This window comes from Lethenteron reissneri, chromosome 33, assembly GCF_015708825.2.
Source record: "Lethenteron reissneri isolate LAM-NWPU_2019-01 chromosome 33, ASM1570882v1, whole genome shotgun sequence".
NCBI classification, from domain to species: domain Eukaryota; kingdom Metazoa; phylum Chordata; class Hyperoartia; order Petromyzontiformes; family Petromyzontidae; genus Lethenteron; species Lethenteron reissneri.
The window spans coordinates 5,514,148-5,533,318 of NC_083811.1; the positions used below are offsets into that span (position 1 = coordinate 5,514,148).

The 19,171-nt window shown below is 45.0% G+C and overlaps 1 protein-coding gene across 3 annotated transcripts in view; it reads left to right on the plus strand.

Moving 5' to 3' along the window:
* Positions 1–15,915: 15,915 nt before the first annotated feature.
* Positions 15,916–19,171, plus strand: part of LOC133350253 (USP6 N-terminal-like protein) — a 62,351-nt gene continuing 59,095 nt past the window's right edge. The window contains exon 1 of one of the 3 annotated variants that reach the window (XM_061564418.1): positions 15,916–16,378. Coding sequence is in view for 1 of the 3 variants with exons in the window: in XM_061564414.1 (XP_061420398.1) it covers positions 16,840–16,860 (21 nt within the window). In the remaining 2 variants the exon portion in view is untranslated. Of the gene's footprint in view, positions 16,390–16,654; positions 16,861–19,171 lie in introns of those variants that run through there. The other 2 variants (XM_061564417.1, XM_061564414.1) reach the window with 2 other exon arrangements.

Below are 19,171 nucleotides of genomic sequence, written 5' to 3' on the forward strand. Positions count from 1 at the left end.
CTTTTTTTCAATTTCAAGGCACAAACATTTCCTCGGCAACTCCCAACAGCGTTTTTGCCACTTCGAGTGATCCTCGGCCGATACTATCTTGCCAACGAGCGATGACACAGAGCCGAGCACGTGGGGGGTCACGGTTTGGAACGAGACGCGCTGGGGTCGTCAGCCTGAGCCTTGTCTCACAGCGCCCCCACGCGGTAGAGGCGAAAGAACCTTCACGACTAAATACTATAATTTCAAAACTTTGTCGCGGCGCTGTGCGGAGTATTTAGCTCACTCTCAAAGAGAGAGAGAGAGGGGGGAAAACCCCGACTCAGAGGCGCGAGGAGGAATCTCAGTAGCAGCAGTTATGTAATGAGCTGCCGCTAAATCCCACCCCCCGCCCCTCCAAGCTCTGCAATCCTTCATATATTAAGGTGTTATCGGCCGATTTGCGAGTTCAACCCTGATGAAGCTTGGAGAGCCGAACGGAGTTCAAAATAATTGACAAACACCTTGTTGTGAACGACCTACAGCAGAACATCCATGGGTTTAATGAAGCTCATGGTCCACCCTAAACCACAAATACCGGATGCCCAAATGGAAAATGGAAAACGCTCCAGTGTGCGTCTGAGGTCATACAGAACAGACATTAAACACATAGAACGACGCAATGTCCGATCCGCAACGACAGAAGGAGACGTCAAAGCGAAACACTCCGCGACTGCTGATGCAGTTCACTGGCCTGACCGCCTGAATGTGAAATTGAAAGTTTTGTCCTCTGCATCGACATCGGCAGCCAAACGAAAGAGAGATCAGCCAATTAATGAGCGTTTTGCATGTGAGAGGGGGCAACACTCTATCCCGTACAGATGAACTCGACGATGAACTCCATAATTTTGCTGTACCGCATTCTCCTGGCAAGCCAGGGTTATGGTTACCTCGTCGACGGCCACGGGAAGGAAACGTCACGACATTTGTGTGATCCAGCAACCCTCGCTGCCTCCAGAGAGCTGGATTACGGGGCCCACGTGTAGTAGCCACCATTGCCTGGTTACGTAATATCCCGTGGGACACCTGGGGCTACGCATTTCACAGTGTGTTGCGAAAACCGGTACAGAATTATCTTGTACTGAATCAATGCTGCTACACTGTCATACCAAAATTAATAGGCGGGCAATTTGTCTCTTTCATGTATCTGTCTGTCCGCGTGAAAAAAGAGTTACCATTCTTTAAATAACCCATGGGCCCCCATGATCTTCTGGAAGTCCATTATTTCAGCAGCATCGATTCAGTACAAGCAAACTCTGGACTGGTTTCGAAACACATATTGCCTGAATAAATGCGAAAGAACAGATATCATAGGCAAGGATGCTTCTCTTTAAGATACGGTACCTAGTTTGACGCCCGATGATAAATATAATACATAGCTGAAAATAACCATGAGCGTTGTTGTGGAGAATATATATAGCAAACATAGATTGGCAAAAAGATAATTTCATAAGGATTTTTCACGAGGATGTGCGCATGTGCTCATTACCAACAATTGTGGCATTTTGCCAAAGCAATGTTTTGGCCATACGTCAAGAAGGAACTCTGGCCCCAGAAGTCTATTTTCAAGGGAGACCTGTGTTTTCTAAACGGGTTCAGCAAATCAACCGGCTAAATCCCACCGTGTAAACAACACTGAGCAGAAACTACCATTTGAACAAAAAAAAGTGCTAAACATTTACGAATTGATGTGAGGTAATATTTGACTCACGTTTGGTAACACTTTATGTAGATGAAGAAGTGGCACAGTGTTTAGTGGCACAACGCTATGGACCACGTGACCTGAGCTTCATTGGAACGTGGCTAACATCAGTGCTGGTATATATCTGCGCATGCATGTTTGTTAAACTTCTTTCGCACCGTACGTAGCCAACCGTGCTCAACAACCAGCACAGGCCAGCGTTGTGAAGTATGGTCAAACAATATCGATTACTGATATGGCGTGGGGCAAGCCTATATCCAGAAGTGGATTTGGAATTACATTTAATACAAATATTCGCGACAGTTGTGTGGAGGTGACAAACTTTATAATTAAAGTTATTAATAATAAAAACTTATATTTTTACAAAAAGGCCTCACTTAGCATTGAGACTTATGAGGGGCATGCATTGGGATACTTGGCCATTTACTTTTAAATTAGGATTATTATTTTTGTATTAAATTTCGATTTAAAGCTTTCGTGACTGCAGGGATTCATCTTCTTGGTTCTTTCGGTAAAGTCACGTAGAATGGAAATAATAAAATAATAAAAATAAAACTTTATTAAATAATTCTCACGACGTTTCGGCCACAACGCAAGCAGCCGTCCTCAGGTGGAGAGCAGGTCTGTCTTCTGGCCGACACGTCGTGAGAATTATATTATTATGTTTTATTTTAATTATTTTATTTTTGTAATATTTGTGTAGAGTGTGGGAAGAATATTAATCATCCAGATTCGCCGTTACAGGCATGAGTGAATAACACTCAGCGCTCTGAACGGACGGGGGTTTCACACGTCCCACTTTCTTGACTGTCTCTTCTGGAACACCTCACAACAATCCTGGGAGCTTAAGGGAAGTTTTGCAATTCGTCATGAGCCAGCAAAACCTCGCCCGGCGAAAACGTGACATCGTACGCGCGCGTCGGCATATCCGGCTGCACCTAACGCCAATACGTCCCCGATGAGTGGATGGCACCCGAGTGTTTATCGCCAACCCTCTAAACAATAGTAATAGGTTTTTACCCTTTTAACTGGTACAAAATCTGACACCTTTATACAAGGCATCATGTTTGCAATAACCAATAGTCTCCATTGGTGTTGGACCAGATGACGCCAACACCAATGGAGACTAGGCTCTAAAGAAAGCTGTCTCGGGTGTGGACAAATCAACTTCAAGGACAGTGCATATCATTATCATCATCCGAGTTGTTTCTTTTTGTTTGCATTTTGACTGCTTGTGTTGTGGTTATTGCAAACATGATGCCTTGTATAAAGGTGTCAGATTTTGTACCAGTTAAAAGGGTAAAAACCTATTACTATATTTTGCCACTGGTAAAGGAGATCTCATAGTGTAAATGCTTACCCCGAGCTCTCAACCTTCTAAACAATGCCAGCATCACTCGTTCTCCCTGAGCTCTGACGTTCGTGAATGGCCTCACCCTGTCAGTGTTTCCAAATCTTTCCGTTTTAAGTCTGAAACCCTATAACTGCAACGCGCGGCATTGCGTGTGATTGATATTTGTTTTGACTTAACATTTACTTTGCCTGTTTATACTTTAAGAAACATCTGAATGAGTGATATTTACCTTAGTTTCGACACATTCCGGACCGCATTACCTCAGCTACGTGAAGTCTCACTTAATTCGTGCATCATGGGGGTTACTAAACTTAAAAAAAAGGTACTGTTCAATGTGTTGTAGTAGGTAGTCATAGTAGTAGTACACTTTGTATTTATGACCAGCGCAGAGACACTGGGAGTAGGAGTGGCACATTGGTGAACGCAATGAGCTGTCAACCTGGTAGCCTGAGTTTGATGCTTTATCTGCCATGGTTAACATCAGCGGCGACTGATAACTCAACTAGTCCTGGACCCCACCTTCTCTCCCTTCACCAACCAGCACGTACCGGCGTGGTGAAGTATGGTAAGACCCCCCGTGACTTCACACTGGGGGATTGACAAAGGGGCTGAGAATCTAAATACGTGCTGCTATTGTTTATAGAGCATGGATTGGTTTATTATTCAATAACCTACCGTCCGTAAATAATTCAGCGTGTTTCACTTGTCATCTATGCAAAGTGCGCCCATTGTTATTTCAATTTTCTTTCCTTTTCTTTCATTGAAACCTGTTGCGGAGTGGCACTTTAAATAAAAGTTTCCGATTCCGACCACCGTTGGCCCGCCGTTTGAATGAACGAGACACAATGGGGCAGGTTTCCCAGCCCGGTTATTGTCTCGGTGTTGTATGCATTGTGCAGTTGCGTTTAGACTGGAGGACACTAAAAATCACCCACGCCTGGGCCATGGGATTTCCTTCGGCCACAGCGTGCGCACGCACCCGTTACGATATGCCGTTGGCAGTCACGCATTGTAGGCGCTGTTGTCCAAAACCTTGGGATAATGTGCCCCCCACCCCACCCCACTCATGTGGCTCCTGACAGGGGAGTCAGCCTGCAGTGCGAATGGACTCGTGGCCACGGGAACGATCGAGAATAGGAGCGTGGCCAGGTGATGTAAGAGGACGGTGGAGTCAGCTGGTAGAGCGAGCAGTTGAGAACCAGCGAGAAAGTTCGGGAATGGTGGCGTGGCCTCGGACCGTATACATAAGGGAGATGTGCTGGATGACTCGGGGCTGTTGCAGTGGAGGTCTCCGCCTGTTCGAGTGTGAGCACGCGGCTCCTTAAATAAAGAAACAATCTCAAGACAAGTGCGTCCAAGTCGAGCACTAACCAGGCTCAAACCTGCTTAGCTCAGCTCCGATATCTGACGAAATCGGGGGCATTCTGGGTGACTTGTGGTGCTTGCTGCGTGTTGCATCGGTTCGCGGTTCGAGTCCCACAGCCGCCCTGATTAATACCGTGCGTGTATTAGCCGTAAAAAATATATCTATATATATAACCACCGTCTTCTTCACAGTGGACACTAAAAATATTTCGACGTCATTCCAAAACCAGTGGGCCATGTGTGCCGGTTCCAATTTGGCAAATTTTGAAAAATTACCCCGCAAATTAGGCAACTGGGAAAACACGAAGCAACATCGCCCCCCCACATCCCCCGCCCCCCTAATGCGAAACTGAACAGCACCTTGCTGACAAAGCGTCTCGATACTCTAGAGGATTCCCTGGGTCAATACTTTTTTTTTTATCAATCAATCAGTTTGGCCGCAGTACCATACTACTGCCAAATGCCACGTGCTGTTCACGCACACCGCGATAGTTCTGGAACGCCTCGGGGCGAGGGGTGGTTGAGAGTGGAGGGTTATCACTCACGCCCGCGCATCCCAAAGCGAACTCGCGTGCGTAAACATTCTAGATTGAAAACTCGTTTTTTTTTGTTCTAGATTGAAACCTCGTGTCTTTACAACTTTTTTTTTGCGTTTAGTTTGTTGTCCGTCCCCCCTACACCTCCGATTAGCGCGGTTGGATACGTACGGCACGAAAGAAGTTCATCATAAATTTCGATTTAAAGCTTTCGTGACTGCAGGGATTCATCTTCTTGGTTCTTTCGGTAAAGTCACGTAGAATGGTCGACAGACCTGTTCTTCACCTGAGGACGGCTTCTTGCGTTGTGGCCGAAACGTCGTGAGAATTATTTTATTATGTTTTATTATTATTTTATTATTATTATTTCCATTCTACGTGACTTTACCGAAAGAGCCAAGAAGAAGTTCATCATACATACACACGAACTGATACACACACCAATGGCTTACGCAACCCATTGTCAATCCACCGATGGATGAAAGCCACCCCACGCCGCGTCAGTGGTGGAGGTTGTTTGATCACTGACCAGACTTTAGCAAGCGGGTGAGTGAACGAGGCAGTCATACAGGACCCCAATCCGATGCTATCCCTTGGCCGGAAATCAGTAACTCAGGTCGCTTGAGTTCACGGCGCCATGCGTTATCCGACAGCAATGTGCCACGTAACTAACGTGGCATCTTCTTGGTACTTTCGGTAAAGTCACGTAGAATGGAAATAATAAAATAATTAAATATAAACATAATAAAATAATTCTCACGACGTTTTGGCCACAACGCCAGCAGCCGTCCTCAGGTGGATAACAGGTCATTCAGACTCTGTCTTCTCGACAGACATGTTCTCCACCTGAGGACGGCTGCTTGCGTTGTGGCCGAAACGTCGTGAGAATTATTTTATTATTTCTATTTTTTTTCTACGTGACTTTACCGAAAGAACCAATAATATGCATCCCTGCAGTCACGAAAGCTTTAAATCGAAATTTATACGTGGCATATTTACCAACGTAAGTAAATCCACTGCTAGATGAATCTATCATCTCTCGCGGTGCTGCGAGGTCGATGATTCACGCACGCAACCCGCACACGAGCTGATTTCATCGCTGCCAATTTTCCCTCGGTGGATGATGTCCTTAATATTAACAACCCATCATAACCCTCCCCCCCCCCACCGATAATGCACAGATTCATCCATGTGTGCACTCGCGGTGACTGAGTTGTGTGCATGAGGAGGAGTCCCGAGGAGCGCAAGACAAGCCAGTCTCGGGAGAAACGGACCACGGCACGGGGATTTTTTCCTACAATAACTTTTCGTCAGATTAATGAGTGCCGGGAACCGGAGCACGCGTGCCGAGAAGCATTTTTCTAATCCCGAGACACGAAACGATCCTACGTGTTGCACGAGCAGTCCACTCTGTTATGAACCGCGCGATAGTATGCACTCCTTTAAAATTGCTCCACGCATTGATAGGTAACCTTTATAACCAGATCAGGTGTTGAACTGTTGAACGTAAACGATGGTTATACAATCCCCGTGACCGACAGTGTATGGGGAGGAGGCCCTCATCCGGCAGTGCATTGACAAAATGGCTTTACGTGTACACGATATAACAACATTAATAGCCTATGTATCATTCACGTATCTGTCTCTCCCAAGAAAGCGCAAAAAATCTTACATAACTCATCAGCCGCACGGCCTTCACGGAGCGCATCATCCCAGCAGCACTGATTAAAGACAAGTCAACTCTGGACCGGTTTCGAATTAATGTGTATCATTCAACAGCGCCAGGCTTGTTTTTGAACAAATGCTGGTGAACTGCTGATCTTGCAGAAAACATGGGTCCGAGTTCGACGCAAGATTATACACTCTATATAATACATAACTAATATACCGAGTTGTGCACGCGTGCTGTGTGGCCTGTATGACCATCGTGGGCTCATGTCTATGACCGAATCACCCGCAATAAGCACGAAGCTCTGCAGGTATTTTGAGCCTGGTGGTGCTTGGATGATCGACCGTCTACCGTCGATAAAGAGAGTGACATCGGCTACGGGGCAATACGTGGTGCGGGAAAGCAAAGAGGCCACGACAGCACAACGAAAATATTTGTGGTTTAATTACTCAATTAGTCTTTGGTTCTTTCGGTAAAGTCACGTAGGTATAAAATAAAATAAATAACGACGTTTCGATCGCAACCCAAGCGGTCGTCCTCAGGCGGAAAAAATTAAATCCATCAGTGGAACTGCTGAACCAGCGAGAGAGCAGTTACAACAAGACGTTATATATGTTGGCGATGGGCAAGCAGGCGGGGTCTGAGCTGGAAAGGAATTCCATCCCCGCACGCAAGCACGTCAGCTTGTGTTAATGAGGGAGATGAGGGAGAGAGGGATTAGGGAGGGAGATTAGCATGAAATGAGCTTCCGTTGCCGTATAAGAGTATCATGCCCGCAAATGCGCACAACAGCGGTGTCCATGAGAGATTAGCACCATGAGAGTGCAATCTCTATAAAGAGGGTAACATAGGCCTCGGGGCAATACGTGGTGCAGGAAAGCAAAGAGGCCACGGCAGTACAACGAAATTAATAGTGTCGTTTATTGCTTTTTTATTACAACTCGACGCGAGCCCGGTACAAAGCGCCGGTCTCAGCACGGTGATGGGAGTCGTATTCTTAGGTTTTTTTCGGTAAAGTCACGTAGGTAAAAAATTAAAATTAATAAAAGTAAAATTAAAATAAAATAAAAATCACGACGTTTCGGAGGCAACACAAGCCTCCGTATTCAGGTGGAACCGTCACAGCACGATTGCTGTATCAAGTGAGAGAAATTCCAAGAACACAGTATTTGTATATATACTGGTTGAGGGTGGGAGGAGCCAAGGTAGGCACTGAATATTATTTTTGTGAGGTTCGGTGTGGCTGAAGCACGCTGTTAGGAATGAGCCTTTGTTGTGTAAACTAGGTGCGGATGATGTAAAGGTGCGTGTAAAAGGGACTGAGCCTTTTTGTTATGTAGAGATGATGCGGCTGAAATCGCTGCCAGGAAATTAGTCTTTGTTGTGTAGAATGGTTGACTGAGTCGTGTCCAGCAATTCCGCGAACAGCATCCCGAGTTCTGCGCGACAGAGCTTGATGAAGAGGGGGGTGGTTGCGGGAGGGGGGGAGGGGTTAACTTGTCTCACTGCCCCACTCAGGTGGAGACCAACCACCACCGAGGACGTAAACGCTTATATGGGGATGGGGAAAAGGGTAGGGGGGGGGGATAATTAACAGACGGGGGGGGGGGGGGTGGGACAAGGTGGGAAGGGGGGGAGGCAAGGCTTCGGTGGTACGGCCATGTGATGCGAAGTGAAGAGTCATCAGTGGCCAAGACTGCCGTGCGTATTGAGCCAGAGGGCCGCCGTCCACGCGGACGTCCGAAGAAGCGATGGATGTGGATCGAATAAAGGAAGACATAAAGACGGTCAACGCATCCCCCGAAGATGCCCTGGACCGAGCCAAATGGAGAAGACAATGCCGAAAAGCGGACCCTGTGCCACAGCGAGAACAACGCCTAGAAGAAGAAGGGAAGGGGGAGCTAGAGGGGGCTCGGGGGGGGGGGGTAGAGGATGAGAGGGAGGGCAAAAAGGGGAAGACCAGTGCCGGATTATCCTCATAGCTACGGGCCCCGCACTTTCAAGGGCCCCGCGCGAAATGCTTTAAAGCTATCAATTCCGGTTCAGTGATTCTGCACTTGCTCTATTATTATAGTACTATACCACCTTCATTTTTTTTATTAACGACTGGATGCTTGAGGTTAGCCACTTGTCGTATTATCTGGCTGTATAGCAAATGAAAAAAATACAATTACTTTACGATGCAAGTAAAAAAAATGTGTTTTAATATTTACGTGTTTTTTTGTTTTTTAAGCCCCTTTATAACATATGCTACAGCTTAATCCGGCACTGGGGAAGACGTGTAATACAACTCCCAAGATAAACTAAATTGACGGCCGACGTACGAACTTGTGAACCCACGTCTCCACAGAGCAGCACTCCGGCCCGTTCAAGTCGGTGCTCACCTCGTAGCTGCGAATGGCTGAAACACGTGCACTTCTTACCAATACACTATGAGACCTCCCTTACCAGTGGCAATATATATATATTCTTACCAATACATTGTAATTTTGAATCGGATCGCGTCTCAAACTGCAGTTGCATGTCCAGACGCCATATGCACGTGCATCTGGTGAAACCATCAGACATTGCAAGGCATCTCGTATAAAAAAAAATGTGTTCTATTTACAATGTTTTGATATATATTGGAATGGACGGAGTGGAGAGCAGACGACATTACAAGAATGCAAAAGTCTTGAGCTTAGCCTTGAAAATGGGGCAGGGAGCCATTAGCACGGATGATGGGGGGGGGGGGAATTCCAGACTTCGGGGGGAGGAGGGTAAATTCCATTCTCCGCCGGAGGCAGCAGAGAAGGAACGACCCATTCCACTGAGCAATCGAGAGTTGAAATAAAAATTTCGAAAGAGCACGTGGCGGTATAGAGCGAGATGAGAGTGGAGAGCTATGTTGGAGATGAGTCAACGGAGGATCTTGAAAACTGCACGGACCAACTTGTAAGTTGATTCAGGCGCGTTGCACAAGGATGCGCGTAAAACAAAATTATACAATGGGCCAGATGGGTCAGATGAGATCTCATGAAAAATCTCAAAATCACAAAATTCCCGTATACTGGAGGAATCCGATGAGCTGTAAAGCTCTCTTTCACAGATAACCAATCTGTGTCGGATGAAGCCCAGCCTGGCAACTGCGAGCCGAACAAAAGTGCGTCCGAAAAAGGGCTCCACGGTGGTGAGGCGTTAGCTATCTCGCTTGGTATACTGGAGGTCGCGGATTAGATCCCGACTCTGACCCCTTTATATTTGGAGTTTGCATGCTCTCTTCGTGGTCGCGTGCCAAAAAAAATATTTCAAATGCAGTCACGATTGGTCGGCGACGATAGGTTATATGAGATGTCGATTGACGGTTGGTTGACAGAGTTGTAATATTTTTAAACTCGTAAAAATCTAAACATTCGTCTTGTGCGGCTAATTGTGCTCGTGCACCATTGTCAACGCAGCATCACCAAATAATTTGTTTTAAACCCAACCTGTCACGACTGATGGATGGAAAGAGTGTCGAGTATTGACATTTTCCACCATTGAAAGAGTTTCCATTATTTGCCGTTCGGATACGACTAAATGAAGCGCTGAAAGATGTTTGTCAGGCATTCCGTTTTTTTGTTTTTGTTTTTTTAAACTCAAGAGCCAAAAGGATGAGCAAGCCGCGATGTTCACCACCACCACCACATCATTCCCGTGTACACGGTCGTGCTGGCGAGCCGGCGCCAAAGTCGGGGTTTGAAAATACAATTAGATAAATCACCTTCCGTTTTTCTATTTAAAGCTTTCGTGACTGCAGGGATTCATCTTCTTGGTTCTTTCGGTAAAGTCACGTAGAATGGAAATAATAAAATAATAAAAATAAAACATAGTAATATTATTCTCACGACGTTTCGGCCACAACGCAAGCAGCCGTCCTCAGGTGAGGAATAGATCTGTCGAGAAGACAGCGTCTGAATGAGAAGACAGAGTCTGAATGAGACTGTCTTCTCGACAGACCTATTCTTCACCTGAGGTCGGCTGCTTGCGTTGTGGCCGAAACGTCGTGAGAATTATTTTATTAAGTTTTATTTGTATTATTTTATTATTTCCATTCTACGTGACTTTACCGAAAGAACCAAGAAGACCTTCCGTTTTGTCTCTCCCACTTTAAATGGAAAAATGTTATTCAGCCTATCGACCGACAGCACTCGGCTTTCCCGACTCACGCCAAAGCAGCGGCTTTCTTTTTTTTTGTTCAACACGCAGCGAGATTCACTCGTGTGTCCACTCATCGGCAGTCAGACATCCTGCTGGTTAACACACCGTTATTGGTAAGGGCCCTCACTCTGCACGGTGAGAGCCTTGAGCCTTTCACAGAAGAAAAAAAAAATCTACATCTCACAGAGCCCTCTGGTGGAGACTCTTTCACTTTTTAAAGCTATTAACATACATTTGTTATCATGTTGCAGTGTATTACCCGTTCTTTTTTCATTAAAAACGATCGTCCCATAAAAGTGTTAACATTTTTTGAAGCACCCTGTATATGGTAGTTATTGCATTTTAGGTAATACATTAAATACATCACCTTCAGTTACGTATGCATATCCAGGTGGCATATTAATTATGGTGAGTCCACACCGGGACCGGACTTGTGTGAACCAAAAGCATTTGTATACACACGCAAACTGGACCGAATCCAGTCAAACAAGTAAGGGTTGCTGTCAGTATAACCATTCTCTCTCCAGAAAGTTAATACGTAGAAACAACGGGAGCGTCCAGTTAAACGCGCGTTCTTGCACCATGTGAAAGTACACATTTATTTCCAAATTATTATTTGATGATGCTGCGGTTGGCAGTGCTGCACAAGTATGAATAACAAGAAACGAATTTTCATCAATACCACTGTCGTGTAACAAAGGATAAACAATAGGCGACGTTTCGGGCAATGGTCCTTCTTCATTGCACATAAGGGCCATCACCTACGATACATTTTCCTGTTATTATTAACGAATGTTCTTAAACACATAATTCTTTCCAAAGTTCGTTTAAAAAATAAATTCAGGATTGTGATTTAGAACCAGCAAAAGTCTATAGACCATAACCAATAAACTCAAAGTACTCAATCGGCAGGAATTGGCTTCACCACGTGATGGTGAACACTTTACTCCTTCAGCTTTCTGGCCCTCGGGATGGAACTCAAATTAAGCGAAGCTTTTGGCCCCACAACCCGTGCGCTTTGTCGAGGACTAGAATGTTATTTAATGTTTACGTGCTGAAATAGAGCTTGTATTCATTACTTATTGTACTGTCCACAATCCTCCAAGACAATGCGTCATTTTGCAATTACACCATACAGGGAAATGCAGCGGCTAGCGTAGTGCATTACGAGTACGCCTACCTGAGTTCTATTCCGGGCCACGGCTAACATAAGTGACGAATAACATCTGAACAGGTTCTGCATCCATGCCTCCTACACCTCTTCCCTTCACTCCCCGTATCATTGAATAGCACGGCTGGCTACGTACGGTGCGAAAGAAGTTCTACAGACATACTCCCTCCCTTCACCAACCAGCACTGACCAGCGTGCTGAAGTATGACCGACACTGCATGGAGGAGGCCTTCATCTGACAGTTGATTGACCAAGGGATGTAAATTATTACAACTGCAGCTTTAGTGGATTTTAAATTATCATTCATCTCCGAAGAATTAACAGTGTTTGCCAAGAGAACGCGCAGTAGAAATGTACAGGGAGTTCGAGGTAAATTTGTAACACATGCTTGCTTTCCATGATCTATTCTTAAGTTTGAATTCCAAAAGTTATATAGTCATCATTGGGATGCCCGTCGTTGAAAGAATGCATTCATAATCCACGTGTTAAACCAAAATAATAAAAAATGCATCGTCCATCAATCCCTATGACTGACACAGCATAGGGATGACTTCATCCAGCAGTGGCTTGACAAAGGACACACGAGGTTTACGCTAGGGTTGTTGCATAACACACCGCAACAACTTTTCGATTTAAAGCTTTCGTGACTGCAGGGATTCATCTTCTTGGTTCTTTCGGTAAAGTCACGTAGAATGGAAATAATAAAATAATAAAATAAAACATAATAAAATAATTCTCGGGGAGACACTGTCTCCCCGACAGACCTGGTCTTCACCTGAGGACGGCTGCTTGCGTTGTGGCCGACACGTCGTGAGAATTATTTTATTATGTTTTATTTTATTAATTTTATTATTTTCAACCGCAACATCGTTAAATGGTTTCAAAATCTATTACCGATTCAGAATCAGATAACCGCTTCCAGTGGAATGTGAGTCACGGAGAATGCTCCGATTGGCGCGTGCGCACGCACAGACCGCACGATGGCCTCAGTCACCGTGCCCTCGTTTGTCATTGCAGCGATAACGGTGCAGAGTCCTGTCAGCTCAATGCGAAGGTCTGAGACATCGCAGCGATGCCCTCCGCCGATCCTGGACGTCGTTGTCAGAATGTGAAATTGTATTCTAGATTTGAAGCTTTCGTGACTGCAAGGATTCATATTCTTAGGTTTTTTCGGTAAAGTCACGTAGGTAAAACATTATAATTAATAAAAGTAAAATAAAATAAAAATCACGACGTTGCCTCCGAAACGTCGTGATTTTTATTTTATTTTACTTTTATTAATTTTAATGTTTTACCTACGTGACTTTACCGAAAAAACCTAAGAATGTGAAATTGTAGTTGATGCTCTGCGTCGACATCTGTGAAAAAAATGTAATCTGTTTAAACGAAGTTCATGGTCAATCGGATTCCTCGAGTACGATAAAAGGATTCTGATGTTTGAATCTGACATCAAATCGTGCTGCTCGCTCACGCCACTGCTGGCGAAAGGGCCTCCGCTAGAGGGAGCTCTAAAGGGCATTTGGGCTCCTTTACACTAAACACGTACTGCTAGGGTCTGGGGGTCAAGGTGGGACGGGGGTGTAGTCAAGGTTCAAAATAATACTCTTTGGTTCTTTCGGTAAAGTCACGTAGGTATAAAATAAATCACGACGTTTCGGGCGTAACACAAGCGTCCGTCATCAGGAAAGCATGCTTTCCCACCTGGTGACGGATGCTTGTGTTGTGCCCGAAACGTCGTGATTTATTTTACGTGACTTTACCGAAAGAACCCAAGAGTATGGATTCCTGCAGTCACGAAAGCTTCAAATCAAGGTTCACAATTATTTCAAGATTGTAATTCATATTCTTGGTTCTTTCGGTAAAGTCACGTAGAAGGGAAATAATAAAATAATACAAATATCATGATGATTGCTTGTGTTGCAGTCGAAACGTCGTGAGAATTGTTATAGTTTTATATTTGTATTATTTTATTACTTCCCTTCTACGTGACTTTACCGAAAGAACCAAGAATATGAATCCCTGCAGTCACGAAAGCTTAAAATAAAGGTTCACAATTATTTCAAGATTGTAATTCATCTTTCAACTGTTGGAGTCGACTGGGCGACCTCGCGCATTGCAAGCCCAGCGTGTTCACCCGTAACAAAGGCAGCAGCATTCTGGCGTTTTATAGTTTAAATAACAATATAAACAACTAAAATGCTATGTTCATTGCTCTAGACATTTCTATATACAGGATGCGACAAAGCGGTAACTCGTTTTTACCGGTTTTAATTCGGTTTACGATCATGCAAACCAGACATGCCCCCCCAAAGTGTCGTGGCGTGGTTGGCATGGGCCCTGGTGCAACAGGTGAATTATTGGCGCGTCCCTCTTCAATTCTGCCACGAGTTCTGCACGCACGGAGCCTGGGTTCCTCCGGTACACGGGTCTAGGTGCAGGCTGCGCGACCTGCACACACGATAACCACGCAGCTGGCCCCCTGAGTCACTGGCAAGCTGCCTTGGTCTCGTTGGCAATGACTGTCGACTTTACCGAAAGACAAAATGAATGCACATTTCGATTTAAAGCTTTCGAGACTGCAGGGATTCATATTCTTGGTCCTTTCGGTAAAGTCACGTAGAAGGGAAGTAATAAAATAATAAAAATAAAACAATAAAATTATCACGACGTTTCGATTGCAACACAAGCAATCATCATCAGGTGTGAAAAAAGTGGCTGCTTTTTTCAAATTTTCTTGCTGTGGTTTTCTCACCTGATGACGATTGCTTGAGTTGCAATCGAAACGTCGTGAGAATTGAATTGTTTTATTTTTTTTATTTTATTATTTCCCTTCTACGTTACTTTACCGAAAGGACCAAGAATATGAATGTACATTATTAATGTTTGTGTGCGGACAACTATTTTTTCTATTCCTTGCTTCTTTCGCTCAACTCATGTACACAGAACCCTGGTATTTTATAATCACCTTGCAAATATTCACACATATTTTCGTTTGTGTGCTCACAACTAATAACGTATTATTAACTTGCTCTGCATTGATATAGTTGTTATTGTGTCAAATCACGTTGATTGAAATCTAATTTTAGAATAATCCCTTTGCAAATATTTCAATCATAATGTTTTTGTGCGAACAACTAATATTTGTGTTCCTTGCTTCTTCCGCTAAACTCATGTACATAGAAAGTGTGTGTAAGTCGATGTGTGTAAGTCGATGTGTGTGTATCTGTCTTTTTCGCCCGGGAAACGCCGGGTTCTTACCGCTAGTAGATAATATACCGTCATTGAGCGACGTTTCAACACACAAAACACGCGGTCGAGTCATCACCGTTATGCAAAACCACCAGGTCCGGAAGAAGTCCATTGTGGGGTGGCGGTGGTGGCGATGCACGCCTGTAATCCAGCATGATGACACTGTTCACACATTTTCTTTCGGACATTCACTATTTTACTCGTGATATTGAATTAAAAAGTGAAGTTAAATCAACTAACCTCATCTATCTAAATGCCCACCTTAAAAAAATCGTTATAAGCGCCGTTTAAAAAAAAGAATGTTTATGTCCCGGCAATATTAAGCAATTAATATCCCTGGTATTTAGAGATAGAAGTGATTGCGTGTTGTCACCAGGGCTGGCTGGGAGGGGTAGAGGGGAGCTGAGTGGTGCATCGGCTGAGTGATCCCCGGGCCCTAAAAAATGTTAAGAAGCTCTGCGCTCTTAGGGGGCCTTCATTCTCCACGTTCCAGATCCACGGGGCTTCGTGCGGCAGCAGCAGCAGGCGGCAGTAGCGCGCTGCACAGGTGCGGGCACAGCTTGCCAGAGACACCTCCCCTGCCCCATCACCACGATTGCCCCACGGGGTCCCCCCCTCCTCCTCTCTCTCTTCGTCGCTGTGCAGTGGGGCACACGAGTCGCCTGGAGGTGCTGTGGCCCCACACACCGCTCGCATGAGGTCGCGGCGCACAACGACAACGGCTGAAAGGTGGCCGAGTGTTGGGTGTTGGTGGTGGAGGGGGTGGAACAACCCCGGAAGTTTGGGGCTTCATCTGGACCACCCCCCACACACACACACACTTTTGGTGACAGGATCGAGGGTGGGGGTGACTGTGTCAGTTGCCGCTGGTGCACGACAGTGGGTCGGTGGTGTGTCAAGTGACAAAACCACCGCAGCGACGTCAACATCATCCGAGTCGAGGTTGCGGACAGCGAGTGGTGGGGGAGGGGGGGTGGTGGCAGATCGTTGTCGTCGGAGGAGGAAAGCGACCGAGCCTGTCGCGAGTTCGTCTTCACCCGCTGGAAGTCGCGGCTTGAGATGAAGCACTCAGCCGCGGGGATTTACTGAGTTTCGCCGGAGCCGGCACTGCCAAGGCACGTTCAAGGCACGTTCAAGGTACGTTCAAGTGGACAGCGCTGGATGGCTGGATAGCTGCGGGCGCGGTGGATTTGTGCGCTTGAACGCTCCCCAACACCCCCAAACCACCAACAAGCTGGGTTCGACTCCCCCGTTCCACGGCGTTCGTGACATAATGTCAGTGGAGCGTGATCTGAACCGCACCTGGCTGGGTCATTATTCCACCTCCCCCCCACCCAGATACTTCACTAAGCCGCATTGACCAGTAACGGGTGAAGTATGGTCAAACGAATCCGTCCAGCGGTGGATGGACAAACGGTTGTAATTTGTCGTGGGAGAAACCGCCGGTTGAGATGGATAATTTCGTTGTTTTTGACGTCGTCTCCCTAGTCCGGTGTGGAGATTTAACCCAGAGACATCTGATCGTATCCTTTGAGCCGTGACTTTTGTTCGTGCCCGGCGTAGATTGACAGCGCTGTATACAACGTGATGAAGCAATACTCCCCTTTGGTACACACAGCACACGTTACCTTAGAGAGTTCGTCACTCTTTACATAATCAACCGTGAGTAGAGAATTAACAGTTGAAGCCGGTAAAACTTACTCACTTTACTCTTTGGTTCTTTCGGTAAAGCCACGTGCAGGGTAGAACAAGTATAACCCGTAAAAACAAAGTTTTTCACTATAAATCCTTTATATGCGTGGCGGCTAGAGTCCTCTCGTCCTCTGGCTTGAGATGGCTGCCACCTATGGGTCAGATGATTGCATTGCACCATTAAGCAATTGATAATTAAATATAATATTTTTGTCCTAAAAAGTGTAACATTTTTTGCAAAAAATTTTACGAACATTAATTGTCACGCACAACGAGTCAGTGTGGAACATGTCAGCTCGATTGGATCACGGGAAGTGGGTTAAAAAACGACCGAAAGATTTGCACGGTCGTAAGCAAGCAAGCGAACTTAATATAAAGGATTTAAAAATCATAGATCACGACGTTTCGATAGCAACACAAGCCATTATCCCCGGGTGAAACAATACAGCAGGTGGACTGATGCATTGTTTTATTTAAACAATTTAATAAGTGTGTGAACATTGAATTGTTTATTTAAACAATTCAGTGCCGTGTGTTATGCGCAGTACTGATGTATTCGGACTACATATATACACAGTGCAGCGATACGTGATATTTAACTTGTAGTTTGTGAAACGCTGATCGACGTAAATTAACAAACTTCTTTTATCCAAATATTCGGGGTCGATAACTATGGGATTCGTTTATCCGTCGAGCGCGATCAGAGAACGGATAATGGGAATAATATCCGTGCGTCCGGAACGAATTAACACGAATAATCGCGTTATGTGTAGATTAAATAATTAATGGTGATAATATAATTATTACAATAAAATGTACAACCTTTTGTTAAATGTACTGCTAGATTAAGGCGTGCAAATGACGTGTCGTCTGTGGCGTGGGAGGGGGGGGGGCTGTCTGTCTGACCATACTTCACCACGCTGGTCAGTGCGGCTTAGTGAATGGGGGGGGGGGCGGTAGGAAGGGGGATGTGATATAGCCCTAGCCATGTATCGAACTCAGGGGGGGCCGTGTTCACAACGTGCTACTATGAAAACCAAACGACTGTACTGCGACTGTACGAAGTGTAATTTAATAAATGTGTGAATATCTTCTTGGTTCTTTCGGTAAAGTCACGTAGAAGGGAAATAATAAAAGAATAAAAATTAAACATCATAAAATACAATTCTCACCACGTTTCGGCCACAACGCAAGCAGCCGTCCTCAGGTGAAGAACAGGTCTGTCAGACGCTGTCTTTCCGACAGACCTGTTCTTCAACTGAGGACGGCTGCTTGCGTTGTGGCCGAAACGTCGTGAGAATTGTATTTTATTGTTTCATTTTTATTATTTTATTATTTCCCTTCTACGTGACGTTACTGAAAGAACCAAGAAGATGAATCCCTGCAGTCACGAAAGCTTTAAATCGAAATTTAAGTGTGTGAACATTGATTTTCAGCCGATCGATATTTTAATTTTTTTTAATTCGTTTAATATGAATGTATATGTGGCCTCTACGTGTGTCAACTAAAACAAGCAGTAAATCTTGAATAATACATTAATTCACCTCTTGTGAGCGTGTGAGACGCATCGGAGACACGTCTACTGCAAAGCTTTCGGAACAAAATACGGGAGCAAAAACTAGCCACCCGACAATGTTGACCAATTAAGTCCCTACAAATCTAGAATCAATTAAATCCCATTCCATCATCAACCCGCACGGACCAGCTTGGTGAAGTATGGTCAGCAACCCCCGTGACCAACAAAACAACACTTCCTGTGGAGGCTTATTTTCGTATCCAACAGTGGATTGATTGAGAAACGTTTGCGAAAGCTCCACCAGCATGCCGTGTTTATTGTAACGAACAGAGAATGCACTGCTCGTGGGATGCAGAGATAAGGAGGCATTTTTTTCCACATTCTACTGCAGCCCATTTGCTGCCTGGCAAGATGCGACACTTGTTTTTCCTGCTCCTTGGCGAACATGTGCAGCCACAAAGATTAGAATGGCAACCTGAGGAACGAAGACAAGAAACGTAACACTGAATTTCGATTTAAAGCTTTCGTGACTGCAGGGATTCATCTTCTTGGTTCTTTCGGTAAAGTCACGTAGAAGGGAAAAAACATATACTAAAATAATATAATTATCTCTTATTATGTTTTATTATATTGTATTATTTCTATTCTACGTGACTTTACCGAAAGAACCAAGAAGATAAACGTAACACTGCTTACCGTATTCTCCCGATA